The sequence below is a fragment of the Cebus imitator genome, unplaced genomic scaffold (assembly GCF_001604975.1).
Source record: "Cebus imitator isolate Cc_AM_T3 unplaced genomic scaffold, Cebus_imitator-1.0 Scaffold401, whole genome shotgun sequence".
Classification (NCBI taxonomy): domain Eukaryota; kingdom Metazoa; phylum Chordata; class Mammalia; order Primates; family Cebidae; genus Cebus; species Cebus imitator.
The window spans coordinates 1,796,091-1,811,261 of NW_016107716.1; the positions used below are offsets into that span (position 1 = coordinate 1,796,091).

The window sequence follows — 15,171 nt, forward strand, 5'->3', positions numbered from 1 at the left end:
ACATGGATGGTGCCACATTCTCTGAAGGCAAGAAATGGCAGGCTTCTCGCCAGGCAAGAAGTACTAGGCACCTGGCAAGAAATGGGAAAATGGTTTATGCCCTACAGGGAGAAGACTGCAAAATGTTCCCCCTAAGAGGGTGGAAGATAGAGATGAGGTGACCAGTGGAGGCTTATGAAGACAGGCACAGCTGTGAGTGGTCACTGCCAGAGGTGGGCATGAAACAAGGGGAAATTGCAAAAAGGAAAGCAAAACAACGCCTTGTTCATTTTTTCCTATTTACTTATTTAATGTAATTTAGCCATAAAGTTGAACAAATTAACTTTAGACTAGCATGCTTCTTAGCACCTAGGAAATTATCACTGGAAGCAACTAAGTGACAAACACCGAGCTTCCAAGAAAGACCATATTCACTGAGCAAGGTCTTTCAAAGCCACATTTGTTATCCTTCATTTTTAGCTATTATTTAAAATATTAAAGAATGCCATCACAGTGCTGTAAATATAGTAAAGGCTGGTAAGTTATGGCTATCTGTTTTTATTTATAAGGTTTTATTGGAACATAGTTGCACCCATCTGTTTACATACTATCTATGGCTGCTTTCATGGTACAATGGCAGATTTGAACATTTATGACAGACATTAGGTGGTCTGCAGCACCTAAAATATTTACTATCTGACCTTTAAGAAAAAAGCGTGTTAACCCTTTATTTTAAATATAGCATAGTAAGGCTTGGCTACATAAAGCAGTTAATGTAATTAATAAAATCAGCCTATCAAATAGGAAATTATTATATTATCTCTTATATACTGGTTGGTGAGAAATATCACTCAGCTGGCTAAGGATCAAAATTCTCTATGGCATTTTGTCTATTTAATCTGCCACCAATATGCAAAATTATTATTAAAACCAAGATTATACTACTCCTAATGGTCCCTAAGATGACTTAGCACCCTTGTACTCCTGTAACATGAGCTGAAGGGACAGAGGAAGAATGACATTTCAAAGAAGAACATCATAAATGAATAAGTGAATGAACAAATCAACGAACAGCAAAGCACATTTGTGCAACTGGGATTGTAACCTCCCTCTCTTAAAATGTCAGCGTGGTCACATTCTTCCTCCATTCCATAGCCATCCCTACTCCTGGCCAACTATCTTCTATGTATGTACATTTGGTCCAAAGGAGAAAAAAGCAAGAGTGTTTCTGTAACAATCCAATCCATCAGTCACAGTAAGGGAAAGTTTAAGTAATGGGGACACTGATGATTTTGCATGTTCTCAGATACATCAAGACTAAGTCACTTTATTAAGATCATTTAGTCTAAATTGAGCCTGTACTTCCAAATAACAGAGAAACGTGATCTTGAAAATTATAATGATCTTAATTCAGGGTTTACACTCAATGTTAGGGAAGGCAAATCTAAATTTCCGGAAATGGCCCAGAATTCTTTTTCTAATGAAATAGCAAGGCCAAGTCTTGAAAAAAATCTTAATGGAATTGGTAACTTAAAAGTATAAGATGTAACAAATGGCTCATTGAGATCTTTTCCACATTTAAATGTTCTAAAAAAAAAAAAAAATCAAAAGAAGCTGTATCATACCTACCACATATGTTCCGCACCATCTGGCCAGCCACTTTTCTCTACAGCCTATTCCCCAGACACCATCTCTTCAGATGTCCACCTTGGCAAATTCTTACAGATAATAACTGCATCTAAAACTTCCTCTGTACCATATTCATATAACCAAGTTAGAAAATGTCAATACAAATTTCAAAATGCAATAATTTGCAGATCATCAGGAATAGTGTAACGTGTACAATGTGTCTCTTTGGGTTTTTATCATACAAGTCTTATATTCTAAAGGAGTGCTTTTTTTCCTAAACAAAAAAGGAGACCCAAAAGTGCATACATTTTGCTAAATTAAAAACAAAAAACACATAACAAATTATAACTATCTGATTAAAAAGATTAAAATGGATGTGTTAATTTTTTAACCAAGTCAATAATTTCAATTCATTTCTTACTTTGACTATATCCTATAATTTATTTTAAATTACACATTGTTTCCCATTCACTGTATTTTTCTTCCTGTGTGGTTATGAATTTAATTTGATGCCTGTAATTTATTTCAGCAATGATTCATAGGAAGTTAACTAGCCTGACTACAATTGTTTCAGTAGAATTCAATTACCTACATATAATAAAAATAATTTTCATAACAGATAGATTTCCCCCCATAATACAGCATACAAAGTTGTTATGATTCAATTGTTTTTCTACTCGGTGTTGACGTACTCTCAGCAATTTCAGATGCATTTATTTTCACAAATGAAATGACATCAAGTAATACTCCACTGAAATCAATGGAAACCTACTCTCCATCTTTTTATTATTGGGTTCTATGATCTATTTATTTTGATTCTGTCTTATTCATTTCCTCAGGTTATATCATTTCAGTGAATCTGCTTACTCAATCTTCACACTTTAATTTAATGCTTTTAATTTAAAAACTGGCTTTGGAATAATTTGGCATTTCTTACACCCATCTAAGAAAATCCTCTCGTTTTCCTTAAAAGTCCCTAAATTTCTACTAAATACTTCTTATGAATTTTGGTAACTGGTAGTATTCTGTGATAAAAACTATGAGACTGAAAAAACACAAATGCTTTCCTTTTGTAAGGACATGGATTAATTCTGTCTAAAGTAGAAACAAAGTCATTCTGATTTAGTTTAAAGAAAGAGCTCTCTTTGTAGGAGTTAGTGAATCACAATAGCTGGGTCGTGTTGTTCTGCCGAAACTCCCAGGAAAGACCCCAACTAGAAAAGCAAGGTCAATTTATAAAGCTGAGTTTAATTTACATTCTTAATAGACACTGCGATAATTATCTACAAATATTAATTCACAAGCTATGGGGCACTAACCGCTGGGCAATAATACCCCAAACTGAGAGAGAAGCATCGCTCCATTACCAACAATTGAAAACAGATGGGAAAGGAGAAACACAGGAAAAAAAATATGTATGTGCATAAAAAACTGCATAAAGTGACAAAATTTACAGGATTAAATTTAATGAATAAAATCCTTTGCTGAAATGCTTAAAAAACATAAAACAGATCCGACAGCTCAAGAATTATATAACGCATTCTATAAATAACTATGTCAAATTTTAAAATGTTAATTTCCATGGAAAGAATTTTTTAATAAACTTAAAATTAAATCTGAAGGAATACCACTTTGACAAGCACGCAGAAACATTTGTGGCTATCATTTTATCCTGTGTATACCTTGATGATGGGAGAGCAAACTGGGAAACTACAAAGCGTTTTGTGTGGGCTTTGACTTTGTATAGCCAGCATACTAACTTTGTTCATCTAAATGCAGATTAGATAAGCCACCCTCCAGATCAACATTTATGGTGGGTCACGTAACAATCACAACCCCTCTTGCTGTAGATCAGGAAAAAACAAATTCCCTGGCTTGTGTTCTTATTCAAGCATGTACCATACATGTCATACTAGCTTCTGGTAGCGTGATATTTTTGAATTATTTAACAAGCAGCTAGTGTTTATACATTTAGGTAATTTTTAAAGTTCCTCCAAAAATTATCTTTCGCTTCTAAATTTGTCTCTAAAATCACAACGAATGACTTTTCATATACAGGTCGTCAGGGATTAGTAGCAACCTGTAGATGTTATTAAATAAGATTTAATTGACAAAATAATAGCAGTCCATAAGACTAAGTGATGATAAGATACACAGTTGTGTAGTAATGATTTTATATTGGTTACATGACCCTTGCTTCCTTTTGGTGAGAAATTTTAAAAAAGGGATTTTTTTACAGAGACCAAAACAGTTTTATCTGCCATGGTTGAGTACCACAATAATAAAAATTAAAAGTATGTACTAAGTAAAATCATCTATTTTAGGACAAAATAGTGGAAGACTATAAACTGTGATAGGCTTCCTTGGGACAATGCTATATTACATTATCATACCCCCCCAACATGCAATCAACTTAGTCTCTAGTCATCATGGAAATGAATTTTTAAACTTTGATCTCACTTCCTCAGCTTGATAAATATTCCTAAGAGCTTCTCTTATAGCTATTTGGTCATTTATGAATTTTTTTTTTTTTAAGACACACAAGAAAATACAGGCTGGGTTTTTGGTGGGGAGGTGTAGGTTTGATATAAGGATTGAACTAAACAAATGATTTTAAAATTACGGTGTCATGTACTTAATGCTACTGAATTATATACTTAAAATGGTAAATTTTATGTTATGTGTATTCTGTCGCACCTAAAAAAATTCATTTAAAAAGTAAAATTGCTGTGGTTAGGATAAAGTATTATTGTGCACCGATGACATTTTATATAAAAACAAGCAGTCTTTACCCCAGCATACTGTGAAGCTGAAGTACAAGTAATTGCTGTATTTTTGTGGTTTAAAATGGTTGACTATCAGCAATTTCATAAGGTTCAGCCTGTACCTTTATAAATAAAGTGAAGTTGTGTACACGTCCTGGAGAATTACTCTTTAGTGACTGTCAGTGGATGCAAGGGCTGTGAGAAATAACCTTAGCATGATGGCTTTTTATATTAGAGCCACTGCGGTTATAGAATATGTTTTTGTGCATTTATGACAGTCTATGACTTTGAGTGAGTGAGATAAATTACAATGCAGTGAGATCCATTAGCTAACAGTGGCTGAGCTGATTCTATGGGACATCAAACTTGAAATCAGTCATTATTTAGAAAAAAGGGACTAATTTTAGTTTCTACTTTCTGCCATTTTCTTACTCCAAAAACACTTATTCCTCCAAAAAGCCATTCTGTATATGAAAATTGTGGTACATTCTAAGATTCCCTTTAAGAAATAAGACCTTTATCAATTATCTTCCCCCAGTCTCCAAGTCATAATTAGCAGAAGATTCCCCCCCCACCACGCCTTTCCATCAGCACTAGGTGACAGAGCTGATGTCCCCTCTCTGAAGCTCCAACTGTAAATGACTATTACATGTCGTAGTCAGGGCCTGATATAAGAAAGAGCAATCATATTAGAATAAGACAATTAGAGAATGCCCAAATCACTACAGCATTAGCGGAACCAAAGCAGAATTAACATGCATGACCCTCCAGTTCCTCCTCGGCATTAGCAGAAAACTACACATTCTGTGTTCCTGGAATATGACATGCAGGACACAGGACCTAAGTTATAATTACATTAATTAAAAATAGACAGTTTCCCCAATGCATCTGCCCAAGGTGATAAACTACAGACATCCTTCTATGAAATACCACATTAGTAGAAAGATTTGGAACAGGAACAGGTTGAAGAAAGGCTGCTCTATTAATTTAACATCAGCCTACAGGAAAAAAAATCAACCCTGAAAGCAAGACCATGCCATAGGGATTGTCTCAGAGCCATTTTAAAAGAGAGACAAAACCGGGCTAACCCTTTTTAAGCACCCCTCAGTGAAAAGCTTTAAACAGGCTATTGTCAGAGTGCTGGGTACCTTTTCTCTCTTGGCTTTGTTCAGTATTTTCCTCGGCTGCAGTTTCCATGGCTGGCTTCATACCATCCACCAAAAATGCTTTTGCCCCTGCTCCCCCCAATACACACTTGTTTTTCCTCCTCTTCCTTTTCTTTTGGACTCCCCTCCGTCTCTTATTTACACTCGTCTGATTGAGAGGCTCTGTTCTTCACTACAGTAGATTACAGTCCCTTCCAAGATGCAAAAGTCTTGTCAGCGTCAATTTTGCTCTGCCTACTGGTCCATAAAGACAGCTGCCAAGGGGCAGGCAGCCATACGTCACCGAGGATCCCAGTTAGAAAACAGCCATTCGGCGCCCGGCGGTGCCTACAGTCTCAATGCGGCTCCCGGGGGAAGGACCTGCTCCCCACCGGCTCTTCCTCCTTGCTCTCTTTCTTAAGATCTCAATCTTGATCTCACTCTCTCTCCCCACCTCGTTTCTTCCAGCTAAGTACACCCAATGAATGCTAATTAATTCTCCCAGGAAAAAATAGATCTGTGACATCAGAGGAGGGGATATAAAGGAGAAAGAAAAGAGCCCCCTACCACCATGTGACTTAGTTGGTCGACAGCAATATATGTCGTCTCTAAGGAGATTGCATGTCTTTGCATTGGCATGACTCTTTCTTTCCTGTGGCGACCCCTTTATGATGTATCAGTTTATTTCATTTACCCCTTGACCCTGGCAAAGCATGTTTAAAGGATGTGCCCATAGTCTCTATTTGCTTTCTTAAATATTTGTCTTTCATACAATTTTTCAATAGGTACGTGGCTTTTAATATAAATTAAAGAGGGGAGAAAAATACATTAGAGGGAAGAAAACTCAAACATGGGTTTAATGACAGCAGTGTAGCAATTTGGTATTAGAACCCACTCCCTTGTCTCTAGTTAATATATATGATAGTAAGAGAAACACAAGCCTAATTTGTAAAAAAGGCACCCTTCCTTATTTAAAAATAAGCATAACATGTTCACAAGTACATCTAGCTGACATTTTTGGTAGTGTCTTGGAATGAAAATCAAAATAGTTTTTTAACTGGATATGGTATTTCTATATGGAGTTTTACTCATTAGAACTCCTCATTCCAAATCAAGAAAGTGTTTTTAAGAGCTCTCTAAATAGTCAACATAAAGGTTAGTATACCAATAATGATTTGCCTTCTTGCATACCCAGATACTATGAGGCCAACATTCTCAACCCATGCTATCATATTATAAGCCTTTATCATGATTTTGAGCCATATGTTTCCAAGCATCACTAATTTCTGCACCATTTTTTATGCATTTGGCTGACCAACTGACCTTTACTGTCCCTATAAAAAATTAGAGACTCAAGTCAAATACAGGGATGACCATTAATAGGATTCCCAAATCATGAATAGTCTGCTAGTTGGTTGGGCTTAACACTTATCTTGGAAGCAAACAGAAAGACAAGTTGGAGACCACCCTCTCCTAAAAACATTCTCCTAAGTTTTGATGGTTTCTTGCTCAACTCCTTAAAACAAAAAGGATAAGGTACTGAATAAAAATCCTCTAACAACCTGATCTTTTAACACCTTGGTTATAGATAATCCTTCAAACATTCTTACATTTAATACTTCTAGATGTGTTACACTTGAGAAGATTTTCAAAACCAGTTTAGCTTGTTTCAACATTTAATTTTACATCTTGCTTTTTCCCTTTACCCATTGTCTTAGAAGACCACGCCCACAATCAAATATGTATTCCCTCAAATTAAGGCCCCAGACAATTTTATTGTCTCCTGGTCAGAAGACCGAGAAGTATGACAGCCTAAAACCACAGACTTTAGAAAAAAGATTCATTTGTGATACAATTATTTCCATAGGAAAACCCTATGGTGTGTCCCGATAGGACAGTCTTAGACATTTTTTGCAAAGACTAGTTAGGTCCATTCAAATAGAAAGGTGGCAAGTGTTGGTTTCTAACAGGCTCGTTCTCCCAGCAGTTCGAATGAGAATCAAGACCAAAATAAAATTCAATTCAGCACAAAACAAGATACCGTGATTAGCTATGCTACTGGTTTTTAAAGTGTCCAGCAAAGTCATCTGATTATAGAACTCACAGAGACTAATAATTTTCTAGCTGTTGCTTAAGAATATTATTTTAATAGTGATACTGGTGAAAAGGCAGAATATGAGAGACAGTCTTAATTTAAGAACAACTCTAGTTCTATATCATAGATATCAAAACCATTAGACAAAACATTCACACATCCTCCAGTTATACCTGCATCTACTTTCCCTCTGAAAAATTATATATAAATGAACAATTCATCACTTTTATTCACAACTTTTCACTAGGATGATAATATATTACAATTCTAGAAGTTACCATTATATCACTTTATAACAGCCTCAAATTCTCACTGTTTATGACAAACCATTTGAACAACAAAAATTGTCAAGAGGAAGAGAGAAAAGAATATTTTTTATAACATTTCTGAGGCATGCATCCATTTCTGGCCAGGAAAGTTCTATAAGTAGAATGAGTAGGATGGAAAATGTCTTCCAGAGCTGAAAATATATCTTTGCGCCCCATGCTCTAAGGCAGTCTGGTTAAAGGTAAGAACACCTCTGAAAGCCAAAACAGGAAAACAAAAATACTGAACAAAACAGATGTATTAGATTGAACATACGAAATTGCTGATATTGACTAAGAACAGCAGTTTCACATGGTTTGACTTATGTGTAAGTCTTCTGTAGAATTGCAGCCAGCTCAGTAAACATGTATGAAATAATCTCCCTAGCGCCAACATCTACAAGCAGCACAGACATGAAGAAGTGACAGTGCCTGTCTCTGGGTAACTCACAGGCTAATGGGACACAGAAAACTCTTCTAAAACAGGGTTATCCTGCCTGCTACAAGCACTATGGTATCACAACAAAGAAAATGTGTGGAGGGGGAAGAGAATTTGAAAAAAGCTTTGCAGAATTGAGTTGGCTATTGCAGTAATGCTTAGAAACCTCCTGGGTAGGGTAGGGAAGGGAAAGGTAGGGAAGAGGAAGGGAAAGAGTTCTAGGAAAAATTGAAGGGGATATGAGAGGAAAAAGAGGGTACTGTCAAAGCATCAGGAAGTGATTGTTCTGACAGAGGGACTGATGGGAGATGGCTGAACCAGTAGGTTGGGAACAAGGTAGGTTGGACACTTTGCTAGCTCTGGAGGCAGTAGGTAGAGATAGAAGCCTTGAGAGCAGAGCTGATCTATGCTTTACAAAGGTCATTCTATTGGTAACATGGAAGACAGGGTGGGTAGGGTAGGATGAGACTAGAGGCTGGCAAACTAGTCAGGAGTCTCCTGAAACAGTACAAGCAAGAGACAATGTGGACCTCAACTATGGCACAGGGAGGAAGTGAGGACCCAGATGCCATTGGATTGGATCTGTATGAGTAGGAATGGAGGGGGATTTTGAGGGAAGGCTACAGTTTCTAGCTTGGGTGAGTGAGGAGATGATCATGCTGGGAACCAATATGGGGAACCAAAGAGAAGGAAGAAGTTTGATAGGGGAAATTAGCAAGTGTGGTTGAGAGTGCTCTTAGGACATCCTGCAGGGGCTGTCCAAGAGGCATTCAGGAATATGGCTCCAGAAGAGAGGAGCTGGCCAGAGACCAGCATCTGGGAGTTTTCAGTGTAGAGGAAGCCTTGGGAGAACAGGAAGTCCAGTTCTGCTCAAATGCCATCTTCTCAGGGGACTCTCCCCAACTCTCTTGTCTAAAATAGCAGCCCTGACATTTCTGGCCCCCTTAATCTGCATTTGAGTTTCATCATAGCTTTAACCACAACTCAACACCGTTATTCACTTACTTGTTCATTACTTCCCATCCTCCTAGAATACAGGCTTCTGAAAAGCAGAAATTTTTATCTGTCGTATTCTCCGCTGTATTACCAACTCTTGGAACACTTCTGGACACACAGTGGGTCCTCAATAAAGTATATTTTAAGTGAATGTTAAATAAACAACCAGAGAGAGATACAGATTTTAAGTATACCAAGATCACAGCTTAGAGTACACTACCTTTTAAACATAAAGGTAAAGGAAAAATTTTTAAAAGAGGGTAAAAGAAACTAAGAACGACAAATCAGAAAACGAGAGAAATAAGACCAAAGTGGAATAATGAAATTAGAGAAAGGTTCTGTGAAGGGCATAAAGTTAACAGTGTAAAATAGTGTCAAATACCATAAAAGGAGCAAAAAGGATGAGGACTGACAAGCAGAAAGGAGCTTTTACTACCAAATAGCCTCTGGAACTTCTGTGAGAAGGTTGAATGACTGGGAACGATACAACACTTCCCAGTCTCTTTCACAATCACCCTCAAAATAGGAGGCTCCCACACTCCAGTTGACATATTAAACTCATACCTAGGGCTTTGGCTGATGCCTGTACATGTTGGCCCTATTTTTAACCTGGTAAGATCATACTGAAGTTTTCTTCTGTAATCTATTACATTAATCATCTTCCCAGATTTGTTCTGTTTTCAAGCATAGTAAATATGCTTTATGTGTCTGGGATTCAAATCATTGACAGAAATGTTGAACACAAGACCAAGGTGAGGAAATCCCATGTAGATCTCTATGGACATCATCCTAGTCAACTGACTGGTTCATTCTTTCATTTGTTTGTTCATTCATTCATTTATTCATTCAAGATTCATTAAGCACCTATTATATGCAAGAAATCGAATCACTACTCTATGCTAATATGACTATGACTGTTCAAGTGACCGAGAATTCATCAAGATGCATAATGATCTACCGACATATCCTTACCCTAGTCACACAGTTAGCAAATATTTTGTCAAATGCCTACTTCTTCCAATTTTCTAGGATTGTATTTTAGGTTTCTTTTGGCTTCTAAAGGACTCCTCAGTGTGGAGTCATTAATCACCAAGGAAGGATGTTTCCACATTCTAACTACTAATTCCTCTGCAATTTTGGTGTTTTATGGAACATTTATGCAACATGAAACACACGCAGGAAATCAATTCCCAGAACAACAAGCTCACACTTGCTTGAACAAATTTTTTTTTTCTCTTCAAGCCCCATTACACAGCATTTTTAATTTTAAATAAATTCTGCTTAAAATAAGTTTGTGTTAAGTGTCTCCTATTTTCTTTTTTTTGAGACAGAGTCTCGCATTGTCACCCAGGCTCAAGTGCAGTGGCACAATCTTAGCTCACTGCAACCTCCTCCTCCCAGGTTCAAGCAATTCTACTGCTGCAGCCTCCCACGTAGCTGGGACTACTTGTGTGCACCACCATGCCCAGCTAACTTTTTTGTATTTTTAGTAGAGATGAGGTTTCACCATGTTGGCCAGGATGGTCTCAATGTTCTGACCTTGTGATCTGCCTGCGTCAGCCTCCCTAAGTGCTGCCATTACAGGAATGAGCCACCACGCCCAGCCGATCCCTTACTCTTTTTACTTTTTTTCTTCATGTATTTTCTAAGTACCTCTTGTATATATGCTATATTCTCCTTTACAGGAAATGACACTGCATAAAGCTAAGAGTTGAAAAAACAAATCAAACTGGTTGGTATATAGGAAAATGCTTATAAATGGTAAAGCTCTATGAACTATAAGCCATCATTGCTATTGTTTCTCTTTAATGGTAGCGGCAGAGCCTAGGCAGGTCACTATTGTGAAACTGGCCAACATCGATGATGATGAGCATACACGGAACCTCTGTTAGCCAATCTCTTCTCAACTAATCACTTGTTTATTTAACGACTGTCAGTGTCCTCATTAGAAGCCTCAGGAACCACCAAAACAGTGATTGTTCCATTTGGCAAAAGCCAATTTGAGGTGTAATAAGCCTCTCTCTCCTGACAAAAACATTCTACTGAACCTCATTTTTTTTTTTTTTTTTNTTTGAGACACAGTCTCACTCTGTCGCCCAGGCTAGAGTGCAGTGGCACCATCTTGGCTCACTGCAGCCTCTGCCTGCCAGGTTCAAGTGATTATCCTGCCTCAGCCTCCCGAGTAGCTGGGACTACAGGCGTGTGCCGCCATGCCCAGCTTTTGTATTTTTAGTAGAGAAGGGGTTTTGCCATGTTGGCCAAGCTGGTCTCAAGCTGCTGACCTCAAGTGAGCTGCCCACCTCAGCCTCCCAAAATGCTGGGATTACAGGCATGAGCCAACACACCTGGCCTCCAATGAATCTCATTTTCAAAAGGAAGACAAGAGAATGAGTTTGGCACCAGCAGGCTGAGGCTTCCTATGATGGAAACTGGTGTGGCACAAAAAGTTTCAACATACTGGGCTGCCAAATGGGCACAGCATAGGCAGTACTTCAGTGTGAGGTGGCATGTGCCATCTCAGCACTGGTGTCTACTATATCTGTCTGTCCCAAACTCAAGGTCAGCATTGCTGCTCCTCTCCTCACTCTTCAATCAGGATTGCTCCACCTCGGCACTAGTGACATTTAAGGCTGGATCATTCTTTATTGTGAGACTGTCCTGGGCACTGTGGATGTGTAACAGCATCCCTGACCTCTACTCACTAGATGCCAGGAGCACCACCACAGTTCTGATGACCTAAAATGTTTCTAAACACTGCCAAGTGTCTCCTGGAGAGTAAAATCACCCCCAGCTGAGAACCATTGCCTTAGATCTATCTTTTCTTCCCTAGGCTTCCTCAGGCTATTGTGATATTCTATCAGCAAATGGTTCTCAGGACTGGCTGTGCACTGGAATCACAGGGGAAGTTTAAGAAATGTTGATACCGGGGCATCACCCCCAGATATTCTGATTTGTCAGATGGGGTGGTGTGGTGGGCATGAGCGCTTTCAAATCTCCCCAGATTAATTCCAATATGCAGCCAACTGCTAGAGGCGGGAGGGAAACAGACAATGTGTGCTAAGATGATGGTGATGCAATCAGAGCTGTTTCAGGAAAATTATCCAGAGGGCAGCTGGATGGATAGATAGGAGACCAAAGAGGGCAGAGTCAGGGTGACAACACTTGTTTAGGGAAGAGGTGGGGACTGCACACTCAGCTGAAGCAGAAATGAAATACTGGGTATTAAGGCAAGAGGGAGAGATTCAGGGATGATTCTGAGACTTTCAGCTTCGATTCCTAAAAGGATAGTGAATCCCATAGGGAACTAGAGACATCGGGTGATGTATTGGTTTTCTGGGGCTGCCAGAACAAAGTACCACAAAGTTAGTGACTTTTAACAACAGAAATTATTCTCTCACAGTTCTGGAGGTAAGAAGTCCAAAGTCAAGGTGGGGCCACATTTTCTCTGAATGCTCTAGGGGAAGATCTTTCTTCCAGCTTCTGTGATAGCCTGCAATGCTTGACAGTCCTTGGCTTGTAGATACATCACTCCCATCTCTGCCTCCATCATCACGTGGTGTTTTGTGTGTCTGTGTCTGTGTGCTTCTGATAAGAACAGAAGTCATATTGGACTGCGGACTACCCTCATTGAGCATGGCCTCATCTTACCTGGATGATGTCTACAAAGACCCTACTTCCAAATAAGGCCACATTCGTAGGTAGGAGTTAGGACTTCAACATATTTTTTGAGGGGGGTGGGGGACACAATTCTACCCACACCAGATAAGGAGAGTGAGAAGGACTATCAAGTTTGGAAGCCATGTGGGTTGTCTTTGCAGCTGCTCAGCCTGAAATGAAGACTTGGGCGTTATCATCAGCAGAGAGGAACCTATTATCATCACAAAAGTGGGTGGGATGGCAAGGCAGAAGGTACAGAGGAGAAAAACCTTTCAGGTGCCTCCTAATTCAGGGGATCTCTAGTGGGAGAACCACCCTCAAAGGATGCAGAAGATGTTGGCAAAGATCCAGGACAGGGCTCTGTCACAGAGGAGGAGGGAATTTTAAGAAGGAGAGGGTGTCTTCACAGTCAAGGCAACCAGAAGGCGAGGACTTGGCAAAGGCTATTGAAATGGAAAATTCCGATGTCCTTGCCAGCATCAGTGCAAAGCGTGGAATGGAAACCAGTTTATAGAGGGGCTACAGAAGGGCTGGGAAGTGAAGAAGAGGAAGCAGGGACAGCCCACTTTCTAAAGAAATTTTGTAGTGAAGGGAAGGCCAGAGAAGTATGCAGGCAGCTTAAGGAAAAATACAGACAGGAATAGAGTCCCAAACATGTCTTATGCTGAAAAGGCAGTGACAGCCACTGAAAGAGAGGTTTCAGAAGATGCTAGTGAAGATGGACAGATGATGAATGGAGATCACAGGAGACAAAGAGGGCCAGCTGTGGGTGGCAGGATGGGTTGCTTCTCCTTCTGAACTGGAAGTGAGGAAGAGGAAACAGAGGGAAAAGGAAAAATCATCCAACTCTAAGATTTAAGGAATTTCATCTTAGAAAAGGAGGAAGGGATGGAGAGGTTAAAAGAGTAACCTGTCCAGCATTAAGAAGGATACATTTGTGTCTTTATTTAGTTCAACCCACAGCCCTAAGAAGGAGAAAGCATCAGCTCCGTTTTATGGGTGACAAAACGGAAGGCGTGATGGTCTTGGTCTTAGTAAGGTAGGTGGATTGCCCTGAGTCTGGACTGCCTGGGGACCTGAGTGGGGCTGAGTTTCCAGGGGACCCTAGGGCAGTAGAGTGAAGGAGACAAGAAACACCCTTACCTTATGTCTCACCACCCTGAGGGGAATGGGCCCCAACATGACAGAGCCACACTGAAGAAACAAAGCCAAAATGAGAAATGAGGACCAAATGATGGGTTTTTAAACTGGTTTTGATTAAGAAAGTTTCTGGCTGGGTGCAATGTGGCTCATGCCTATAATCTCAGCACTTTGGGAGGTCAAGGCGGAAGTATTGCTTGAGCCTAGGAGTTCGAGACCAGCCTGGGCAACATAGTAAGACCATGTCTATATTTAAATAAATAAACAGCCAGGTATAGTGGGGCAGACCTATAGTCCCAGTTACTCAGAAGGCTGACATGGGATGATCCCATGAGTCCAGGAGTTGGAGGTTGCAGTGAGCTATGAACACACTGCTGTACTCCATCCTGGGTGACAGAGTGAGACCCTGCTTTAAAAAAAAAAAAAAAGGAAAGCTTCTGCTTCTTCCTGTGTATACAAGGCATACATTGGGAGACAGACAGCTGATCTACTGAAAACACACTTCCTAATTATTACATCCCATGGGGCGCTTGGATTCTCTCATTAAGAGTAGCACAATGAGCACTCCCTGTGAGGGCCCCCAATTAACTCATCCAGCCAGCATGTTCCAGCCAACGGGAACAAGGGCCAGCCTTCCAGACTCCTCTTTGTTAGCTGTTTAACCCCCATTACTGGGATCCCAGTCATGTTTCTGGAGCAGTTCCTCCTCGGTTCAGCAGAAACCACCCCAGGCCTGGGGTACTCTCTCACCCAGAGTCCGCAACTCAACCACAAAGCTGGGGGAACCTGAGGTACTCTGCTGAAGACTTGCCTTATATCAGCTGCCAAAACCCCTATCGCACTGTCTCCCCATCTCCCCAGCTCCAAGTTCCTTCCTGAATGGCATGTGCCAAAGTCCAGTCCATCTCCTTTAGAAAGCCTCCTTGGTGAACTCTACCCACGTCTTGTTTTTTTTTTTTTTTTTTTTTTTTTTTTTTTTAGACAGAGTCTCGCATTGTCACCCAGGCTCAAGTGCAGTGGC

At 39.7% G+C, this 15,171-nt stretch overlaps 1 protein-coding gene across 7 annotated transcripts in view; it reads right to left on the reverse strand.

The window, feature by feature from the left end:
* Positions 1-15,171, reverse strand: part of GPM6B (glycoprotein M6B) — a 163,089-nt gene that overhangs the window by 39,021 nt on the left and 108,897 nt on the right. For 4 of the 7 annotated variants that reach the window (XM_017508828.1, XM_017508826.1, XM_017508830.1 and 1 more), the window contains exon 1: positions 5,522-5,996. The exons of the other annotated variants lie outside the window; for them this stretch is intronic. In XM_017508828.1, coding sequence (XP_017364317.1) covers positions 5,522-5,582 — 61 coding nt within the window. In that variant the 5' untranslated portion in view covers positions 5,583-5,996. Of the gene's footprint in view, positions 1-5,521; positions 5,997-15,171 lie in introns of those variants that run through there. 7 annotated transcript variants of the gene reach the window in all.